Here is a 10,468-nt window from a genome sequence, read left to right on the forward strand (position 1 = left end):
CACGTACTTCAGAGCTTTTGTGCCAACTGCCAGGAGACAAGAAAAACTGTGATTGGGGGAAAATCAAATGTTCCATTTTCTGGGCAAACTGCAGGGGCCTGAGCTCTGGCCTGTCTTCAGTAACAAAAGTATTAGTGTTTTTACATAAATATGCTGACCTAATCCCAGCCTGATTAGCAAAGAATTGCAAATGTACCTGGTTCTCCACAGCCTGCAGGGGAAAAGTTGTGCTCCTAGTGCTTAGTTCTTAAGGCTTTGAGTTTCTGAACACTGATTTTCTGGTTATCTACAAGTTGCCATGAGTTTAATAAATTAGTCCAAAACCCCCTCCACTAAGCAAACAAACAAACATATCCCCGTGTTTTACCGTTCCCCTCCAGGGCTTCTGTTTATCCTCATCATCCATGGTGAGGGTGTGGTGAGTGACACGCAGGAGAGAGACCCTGGGGACAAACCCCTCTGTGCCAGTGCCACCCAGGAGCTGTCAGGAGCTGGTGGCACATGGCCATGGCACTGTGCAGCTTCTCCAGGCACAGTCCAAACAAACCCCTCTGCTCACAGGGCTCAGGCAGCACAGCCCTGCACTGGCCCTGGGTGGGAAGAGGACTGTTCTGAAGGTGATTTCAGGACTGGAAGTGGAGCACACGGAGTAAACCCTCTGCCCCACTTGGTCAAGGCTTCTACAATCAAGTTTAATGCAGATCTAAAGTGAGACAAAGTCTGACCTGAAGGCAATGGAAAAAACAGGACAAAGAGGACTTGACTGCTCTCACCCAAGCCCATGTAGGAACCCCACAGCTGGAGTTTTCACCGGCTGAAATCCCCTTTCAGCAGCAACATCTGACACTGAGAGACTCCAACACACACCCTCACATAATTAAGCCAGAGCAGCATTAGAAAGAAAATATGACAAATGCTTCTCAGCCTTCCCCAAGAGGCACCAGAATCTGGAGGCAAAAATCAGCTTATGGCTAAAACTGGTAGTGATGAGATTGCTCGCCTGGTGCTGCCAGGCTGGGGCACAGTCTCCTCTCCTGCACAACATACACACCTGCACCAAGTGCCTCTCCGAGGAGCTCAGGAGGAAGAAACCTCTAAGAGAAGGCAGATAATGAGGAGAGGAATGAGTAAGCAGAGGCTTTGAGTCCCACACAGAGCTACCACCCTCACCCCCCGAGCTGTGCCAGCAGTCAAAGCAGTGCTGGAGAACTCTCAGTGCTGCTCTGTGGCTGCTGCTGGAAGAGATTTAAATAATCCACCTTGAAAAGGATGCTGCCAACCTCCAGGACAGAGTCACTGCTCAGTTCAGACACCGCCAAAGCTGGACCCAGCTCTGTTCTTGTTTGGTTTTTAATCACTGGCTTTCTGAAATGCTCCTGCTGAATCAAGAGAGCTCTGACCCAGACACCAAGCAGGAGGCTTGACTGGGAATTGTTTCTTTGGCAAAACACATTCCTTGGGCTTCCACCCTTTTATCACATCTGTCAAGAGTTTTTATATAATTCTTATAAAACCAATATGAAAAAGCATCCCTTCTATTAACTGTTCCTCCAGAATCAGTGCAGGAGTTTCCCTCTCCATACACAGGATGCACCATCCTTGCAGCTCCTCTCACAGTTGCTCTTCACCTGAAGGTAATTCCTCTGCATGGACAAAGAAATATAACAGAAGTCAGGAAATAACAGAGAGCTTCTGGTATCTGAAGCTCTTGATTAACAAGAGGTTGAGTTGTGGGGATCAGTGTGCTGTAGGTTTTTCATACTCCAAGTGGAGTTTAACCTGTAGAATGAGACAATCCCTCTTTGAGGGAGAAATTAGCAAATACAAATGCTATAATTTTCCCATCAGTAGAACAGGACTAAAAGCCTTTCCACCTTGAAGAAAAACAAACCAAGTACCAAAAGCAACACTGCGATCTCCAGAGCTTCTTCAGCGAGATAAAAGGTAAGTCAGAGTGCCAAATCAAACCTGCTGCTCTTCCTGGCTCTGCCCCGTGGCCCAGATCTCTGCCAGCTGTTTGGCACCATCACTTCAGTGCACAATCTGTGCAGATGCCCTGTTGTATAACAACAAAATCCTCCCTGGAGCCAAGGCTGTCTCCTGAGCGCTTTTATGCATGGTGAAGGAAGAGGATTCATTTTTTTTTCAGTGCACAATTCTGTCTTTCAGGGGAGAGAAAGAGTTCAAATCTCAGTGTAATAGTGGTTTGAGTTTCCACAGGAAATGACTTGGGGTTATTAAGATGTATTTTTTTCCATTGTAAAATGATCTCAAATGCTTTAACACAAGGAGAGGGACCTAAAAATCCTGCCAGAGCCCGTACTGCTCAAAGTCACTGTAATAGCACACAATTTACACTCTTCCACTCCTACAAAAAACAAGGACAAAGCCTTTGATCTCCCCATCTTTTCACGTGGCCACTGTAGTCTCTGCCAGGTGTAATCTGCAGCACTGGAGGTCTCAGTCTCATTGCAGCACTTCAAGGACGCTTTGATGGCTTTGGATGTCCGAGAGGCGAGGAGCAGATTTTCTGGACTGCTATCTATTACACTGGTGCTTGAAATGACGTGGAATTGGACTCAGCAATCCACACGGTGCCCCCCTCTAACCAGGCTGCAGCTGCCTCCGAAGGGAGCTGGCAGCACCAGCCAGATCCCTGCGGGCGCAAATCCGTGTGGCGCCTGAGACCTCGCACTGCCGGTGACTCTGCTCCTCACACGGCATCGGCATCGGGACCACAGAGCAACGCACCTGCTGGTGAGCACTGTGACTCAGAGGTAGGAGAACAAGCCCCTCCTATGCTCTTTATATCCGGGATGGCTTTTAAAAACCCACTCGACCACATTCCTGAAATAACGCTGACTGAAACTTGTCACACAGCTCTCTGCAGAGGGCTGAGAGTGTCTCCAGTGACTCCTCCAGCATCAGGACCTTTCCTTTCAAACATCTGGGTGGGGAGAGAGAGCTCTAACTTTAAAATAAAGTATACCTATAGATTTAAATTTCAGGGCACATTCACCTCTATCTATAAACACAGATGTTAACAACGCTCCTTTAGCAGTGGGGGATCAAATTTGCTTTTGCTCATAGCTGTGCAGCTCAGGAGTGACTCCACTGCAATCAGTGTGCAAAGTCCATGATTTTAGATAACCCTTTGCACCTGAGTGACAATTCTGGTTCAGAAACAAAGAGAGATGAAGGCCTGTGTATACTGCAGAGTATAAACGTTGTCCTGGTGAGATTCAATGGCCAGGCTGCAGGGATTTACACATCAGTGTGCTGGTAACCTGAGGAAAGGATCTGTGTGGTGCACACCATCGAGTTAGCAACGCAGCCAGGTCAGTCTCGGGGTATCCCATGGGATATTATGCTGCAGTTGCTTTCGAGACCTCTTTGTCCTCCACTTCCACTGCACCACCACATTCCATTTACAGGCTCTGCACTAACAGATGGTAACTTCCAGCCTCTAAGTTTAGGATTAAGAAATGAATGTATGGATCTCATCTGACAGCACGTGCTTGGGATCTAACAAACCTCACCCTTGGGCTTCTCCAGAGACGTCCCTCTCCGCCCTTCTCATGTGGGTGCTGTACCAAGACCCCTCTGAACTTGGCCAAAGCAAAATACTTTCCTGATGCTTTGGCAAGGGATCAGTTAAGTCTTTTCCCTTCCTGCTGAGTAGGAATCCCATGGGAAGAGAGTGGTGGTGACAGGGCACAAGAACATCTCAGGAAGCATCAGTGCTCAGCTGGCCAGGAAGAACTGGTACAACTGAAGTCCATCTCACCCAAAGGCTGGAGCTGACATCGCTCCACTCACAGCTGACACAAAGGTGGCATTTCACATGTTCCCTACCCTGAATTCAAACTTCACTCTCAACAAAAAAATTCAACCCAAAAGGTACTTTAGGAGGACAACAGGTTACAGAGATGGTCCCTAAGCTTCCAAGCACTCACTGCCTACCTTTCACCCAGCCAGCACTTAGTTTTGAAGCCTGAATGAAGCAGCAGGAGCTGCCTTTCAATTTGCCAAGGCAACAGCCTTCAGCTGCCCACCCTATACACTGTGACCTTCACAGCCAATCAAAGCAGTACCAGCCATTCACTGAGAAAAACAAGGGGTTTATAAAAACCAGGCATTGGATATGGCTGCTCAAACAGCCCTCACCACGTAAACTGCCACTATCTGCTTCCTACCATGCAGACAGTTCTGTTAGGAAATTCTAAAATTAGGCATTGAGCACCCGAAAAAAAAAAAAATTCCTATTCAAAGCAGAACATAAAATGCCAAATGGAATTATTTTTTAAGATGGCTGGGTATGTTTTTGTGCATTAGCACAAATGCCTCTGGAGGAGAAATTCTGAACATGAAGTCCACGTGCAAAGAATTGCCCAGAGAAGCTGTGGCTGCCCCATCCCTGGAAGTGTCCAAGGCCAGATTAGATTGGAGCCCCTGGATAGTGGAAGGTGGGATAGTGGAACCTGGGATAGTGGAAGGTGTCCCTGCCCATGGCAGGGGGTGGAACAAGATGAGCTTTAAGTTTCCTTCTAACCCAAACCATTCTGTGATTCTCTTAGTCTATGATTCTACATTATTAATCATTTTTCATACGAATAATTTTTAGAATATTACAAGAAAAACTCATGGGGAATAACAAACTTTGAGGTTCATAAAAGACAGTTTGATCCTTGATGACTTGGCTTTGTGTGCAATAAGTCCCTGAGGACTTACTCTGACAGTAATTCAGAGCACTGAGCTCACTATTCTAGTTTGATTAAAATACATCCTCCTGCACTTGCAGCCCTTACTTAGACATCTGGAGAAATGGAAAATTCACCACTTCTTGTCACCCACACTGCTGAAAGACGTGTTCCTTGTGTACACAGACAGATGGGAAACATCGGTATTCCAGACTCCTGCATCCCCCCTTTTTAATTCTGATTGATCGGGGTTCTCACACACTCCAGACCCAATTCCACCCGCTATCGAGTGCTCTACTAATGCTTGTGGGTGTGCAGAGGAGACTCAGTGCCTGGTGAGAGCACAGGGCTGGAGGGGAGAAGTGTCTCTTGCTCAGAGAAGAGGTTTTGTTGTGCTGTAGAATTACTTCAGTCAGAGAATTACTTCTTCGGGGTTTAACAGGAGGAAGTTCCCATGGATACATGTGTGTATCCCACATGCTCAAGGAAACAAGTGTCTTGCAGACTCACTAATGCCTCACGTTGCTCAATTAAACATTTTTGTGCTGGAAGGAAAAAAAGAGAAGCTGAAATCAGGTATTTTCTAAACAGATAAAGTAACTCTCTGTCTGGCAGAACCTATTGCTCTGCTTACCTCTATCATCTCGTGTGATCACCCAAAACAAATCAGGCAACAGAACAGATGACAAAATATCTGTTCTGTTCTTTTTTGCCCTCTGTCCTGGCCACTAAGTGAAGACATATAAAACCAGTGAGAGAAACAGCTTCAAAGTAAACAGGAGACAGGACTGCAAAGGTTGCATGCAGCCCAATTCTCCGAGATGATCTATTTATGCCAAATCCGGATCTTACTTGAAGTCTGTGGCAGTCAATCCCCCTGACTGCCATGCAGGCAGGACTTGGCCCTGGTAAAGTATCCGCCTGCATTCCCAGCTGCTCGGTCCAGCTGCCACAGAGGAATGCAGGGCTGCTGAGGGCACTGGCACGGGATGGAGTCCAAACTTCCAGTGAAAAAAAACCCCTCCACCTCAGCGCTGGGATCTGAAGTTTGTCGGTGCAATGGCTGAATCTGATAAAGTAAACCCCTGCCTGACAATAATTGAATTTAGATTCTTCTCCCTTACCAGCATTCAAATTGTGTTTGAGCCAGCTCTTTACTGAAAATAGCTTTAAGGATTTGGGGAGAGACACAAACATTGATGGAAGGAAGCAGTTATATACATGTGTGTTCACTTCACAGCAAATTACCAGCAAGTACTCAAGACAATATTTTTATGGGGCTGAATCCTGTTCCTACAAGTCAATAACACTTCCACGACTTTGTAGCACGCCCCAGAGAATTAGTTGACAGTTTGCACAGAAGCACTTTGAGTAGGGATTAAAACAAGCAAATAAACACATGGCACTCATTTTAGCACTCTGGTTTAAACAGAAATGTTTGAAGGCTTAAAAGCCAGTTAATTCCTATTGGAAATCAATGGGAGCTGAGGAAATACAGCACTCTGGTAGCCTTCAAAAGCTGTGCTTTGACTGTGGATTGCACTAATCTCTGCTTTCTCTAAAATAAGATTGAAATGTAAGGTGCTTATTGATTTTCAACTATCCCCAGATTTCCAGCCTAAGGGGAAAAGTTGTCTCCGTGAACCTCATTCATCCCACTCTGTGCTTCCCCCTCTTCAGGAGAATCAGCCGTCACTGACGCTCGATTTGAAATCTTACTACACCATCGCCACGCTTTTCAGAGCAAGATTCAAAACAGGAGCTATTTCCAAGGCGAGAAGAGGCTGTTCCAGCCCCGGTTCCGTATCCACCTCCATCTCAGCCTCTCCGAGCGCATCTGGCGCGCCGGGCACCTGCGGCTGCCTCTGGCTCTCCCTGTTGGCCGCTGACATTTCTTTTGCCTGATGACTTGAAAGCGAAGCACCGCACCCCGTCGCCAGCGATGCCACCGGGGGAAGGAGAAGCCAGATTCCAGCGGAGCGGCCAGCAAAACTTTTCGGGGAGCTCCCGCAGCGCGCCGCTGCTCCGCGGGGCTCTTTCCGCGGGGCGCTCCGGACCCGCTCCCGGCTCGGCCAGCCCCGTTCCCGGCTCGGGGCCCCGCCGGGGCTGAGCGGAGCTCCCCACCCCTTGCCCGGACGGCACCTGCCCGCCCTCCCCGCGCTCCAGGGGTGCGGGGGGTCCCGCTGCCGGTGCGGGGCAGCCCCGGGGTGCGGGGGCGGCCCTTGCCCGGGGCACGGCCCTGCCTCCCGCGGGGCGGAGCGGCGGCCGGCGGGGCTCGGAGCGGCGGGGCCGGAGCGGCTGTGCGGGAGCGGCTGTGCGGGAGCCGCCGCCGCCGCCCATGGAGCCCAACGGGACGGCGGCGGCGGGGGCGAACAACGGCTCGGCGGCGGCGGGCGGCGGGGCTGCCCCCGCGGGCGGCCCGCTGCTCATCCCCTCGGCCTTCGGCACGGTGCTGTCGGTGATGTACGTGGCCGGGGTGGCCGGCAATGTCTACACGCTGGTGGTGATGTGCCACTCGGCGCGCTGCGCCGCCCCCATGTACAGCTCCATCGTCAGCCTGGCCCTGGCCGACCTGCTCTACCTCTCCACCATCCCCTTCATCGTCTGCACCTACCTGGCGCAGGACTGGTACTTCGGGGACCTGGGGTGCCGCATCCTGCTCAGCCTGGACCTGCTCACCATGCACGCCAGCATCTTCACGCTCACCCTCATGTGCACCGAGCGCTACCTGGCCGTGACCCGGCCCCTGGACACCCTGAAGCGTTCGCGGGGCTACAGGAAGGTCACGGCGGGGGCCGTCTGGTCGGTGTCGCTGCTGCTCACTCTGCCCATGATGCTGATGGTCACCCTGACCGAGGGGGGCAAGGCAGAGGGCAAGGTGAAGAGGATGTGTGCGCCCACCTGGAGCGTGGATGCCTACAGGACCTACCTGACGGTGCTCTTCAGCACCAGCATCATGGCCCCGGGCATCATCATCGGCTTCCTCTACACGCGCCTGGCCAGGACATACCTGGAGTCCCAGAGGAACCCCCCCCACAAGGAGAAGAGCAAGAGGTCCCCCCGGCAGAAGGTCCTCATCATGATTTTCAGCATCGTGCTGGTCTTCTGGGCCTGCTTCCTGCCCTTTTGGATCTGGCAGCTGGTGCGGCTCTACAGCAGCTCCCTGCAGCTCACCACCCAAACCCAGAAGTGCATTAACTACCTGGTGACCTGCCTGACCTACAGCAACAGCTGCATCAACCCCTTCCTCTACACCCTGCTCACCAAAAACTACCGGGAGTACCTGCGCAACCGGCACCGCAACTTCTACAGGTTCACCTCGTCCTTCCGCAAGAGGGGCTCCAACCTGCAGTGCTCCTGGGGACGCTCCATGTCCTCCAGCAACCAGTACGACTACAGCTCGGAGGCCCTGGGCATGGCCACGCTGAAGGACAAGTGAGGAAGAGGAGGCGCTCCGGACACACCGGGACCAGCAGAGCGTCTGGCCAAGGTAGGGCTTTGGGACCCCTCAGCCCTGCAGGGGCCTCGAAACTCGTTTCTGGCGCTCTGTCTAGTGAGGGACAAGAAGTTGCCTGAACCCGAGTACTGTGAGATGAGCCTGAATTCCCATCTGGGTCAGGGCTGTTGGAGGGGTCCTGCTGGGAGCCAGCAGCCGTTTGGGACAAGCCCTGCAGGGTTTTGGGGTGCAGAAGGTGAGGTGGATACTTTGTTCAGTTCTGACACAAACTCTCTCCACGCTTTGCTGAATTTTGCCCGGATCCAGCTCCACACACCTGTTGTGCTTCTCAGTGCTGTCTTCAGGCTACAGCTGGGTCAGAGCTGCAGAAGTCTGAAATCGGCCCAGTGTTGCTTTAATTTAGCTGCAAGCCTTGGGTTTGCCCCGTGTGTTACCACTGTCTATTTGTGGAGTGTAAAAAGAGACCTTTAAGCCCCTTTTCCTATTTCCTGTTACATTACGGTGCACTACAGTTTCATCAAGCTTAAAGTCTCTATTTTAAAATTCATTGTAGCAGCACTTCCAACTCCAAGCATTCAAAAACCACAAGGTAAACTGTCAGAAGCCACAGGATTACTTAAAAAAAACCCTTGTAATTTTTAAAGGTTTCCACCTAAGGTGATTTGAATTTGCCACTGATTTTTCTGTTTAAGTCGCTCCCTTTCTTAAAAGTCAGCAGGGCTTGGAAAACCTGAAAATTTACCTTGGAAAGAAAGAAAAAAATGCCTTGTAATCCTATCACTCAAAGACCTAAGGCTAAAATAAAAATGACTGAATCCTATACCAGGAAACTCATCACAAAAGAGACAATTTTTCTCATGACATGTGATCAAAAGCATTTCACCTCAATGTATTCAACTCATTTTCTCCCTACTTGGCATCTCACAGTAAACCTTCCCCACAGATGCCTGTAAGCATTTAAACAACTGTAAAATGTCAATTTATAAAATAAATGCTGATTAAAAATGGACCATCATCAGGCTTCCCCTCGCCTGGTCTCTTCACCCAGCTCAGGGGGGTGTATTTGCTGTTCCCAGCTGTGGGGATGAAGTTTGGTTCAATATTCCTCTTCCTCGTTCTGGGACAGACTCTGGGGATGAGTAAAGCATGATATGAGTTGCATAAACTACTGCCAGCAGCCAGTGATGCCCAGGGATTTGGGAAGCAGCAGCAGTGTGAGGAACTGTCATTTCCACTTTTTCATCACACACTGCAGCCCCCACCTGCCTGGGCAGAGCCTCCTCCAGCCCTGCAGTGCTGCTGCAATCCTGTGGCCTTGGATGATCCTCTCGTGTCCCACACCAAACCTGAGGGTGTGTTTGTGCTAAAGCAGAGGCACAAAGCACCAACACCTCAGCAGGGACTGGCAGCAGAGGACAGGGCACAGGGACACGCTGGATTGTGTGCCCTCAGCCAGCTGAAAAACGAACCCTGCGGGGCACAGGTGGGATGGAGAGTGAGGAAGAACATTCCTGTGCCTGCCATCAGGCATTCTTCTGAGGAATGCAGTTGTTGGGGTTGCTTTTTGGGAACAGGGGAGTAACTCGCCTGCTCATACTACTTTGAGCCACAGGACTGTCTTTGAAACACTGGGGATCACTTTGTCGTGTTCCAGTATTACTGATTACCAAACTGGGCAGTTTAAACAGACACCTAACGGTTCCCATTCCTTATGAAACAGGGGGACTGGCACAGCTCGCTCTGGGAATTGGCAGGGAGAGCAGGATTCGGCACTTTTTCAGAACTTTTCAGAAAATAATTAGGTTTTTAATTACTAACTCCAAAGTCATTGTCACTTTTCCTCCAGTTCCCATTTCCCAGGCTGGAGGTCACTCCCATAGAATAGCAAAGATAAGGCTGAGCTCAGAAGGTGGTGTGGGAAGGCTGGAGTATGTGCATCACCTGTGGGGTGTGTTGGGCTGTCCTGCTCCCAGGGAGATGTCCTGGCAGAGCCAAGCATGGCTGCATCCCTTCCAGGTGTTGCACATGCCATTGGATTCTTGACACAGAGCTGATGTCTCTTGATTTCTCTTGCTTGGCCTGAGGAGAAGATCCTTAGGAAGCCACTCACAGTGTCAGGAGGCTGATAAAGGATGGGGGATTACCATGCACAAAATAGTTGCAAGGCACAGTTGTAGCTCTCTTAACAGGGATGTCAGGGGAAGCAGATGATGGAAGAGCTGGATCCTATCAAAAAGATTTTTAAGGGAATGTGCTTTCTGCTTAAAACAAAACAAAACAAAACCAAAACCAACAAAAAACCCACAAACAA

At 50.2% G+C, this 10,468-nt stretch overlaps 1 protein-coding gene across 1 annotated transcript in view; it reads left to right on the top strand.

Moving 5' to 3' along the window:
• Nucleotides 1-7,038: 7,038 nt before the first annotated feature.
• LOC114058571 (urotensin-2 receptor-like) overlaps nucleotides 7,039-10,468 on the top strand; it is a 21,001-nt gene continuing 17,571 nt past the window's right edge. The window contains exon 1 of the mRNA XM_027886059.1: nucleotides 7,039-8,190. Within this exon, the coding sequence (XP_027741860.1) occupies nucleotides 7,039-8,139 (1,101 nt within the window). The 3' untranslated portion in view covers nucleotides 8,140-8,190. The remainder of the gene's footprint in view (nucleotides 8,191-10,468) is intronic.

This window comes from Empidonax traillii, unplaced genomic scaffold (genome assembly GCF_003031625.1).
Source record: "Empidonax traillii isolate 1590-97213 ecotype Southwest subspecies unplaced genomic scaffold, ASM303162v1 scaffold177:size1754471, whole genome shotgun sequence".
Taxonomy (NCBI): domain Eukaryota; kingdom Metazoa; phylum Chordata; class Aves; order Passeriformes; family Tyrannidae; genus Empidonax; species Empidonax traillii.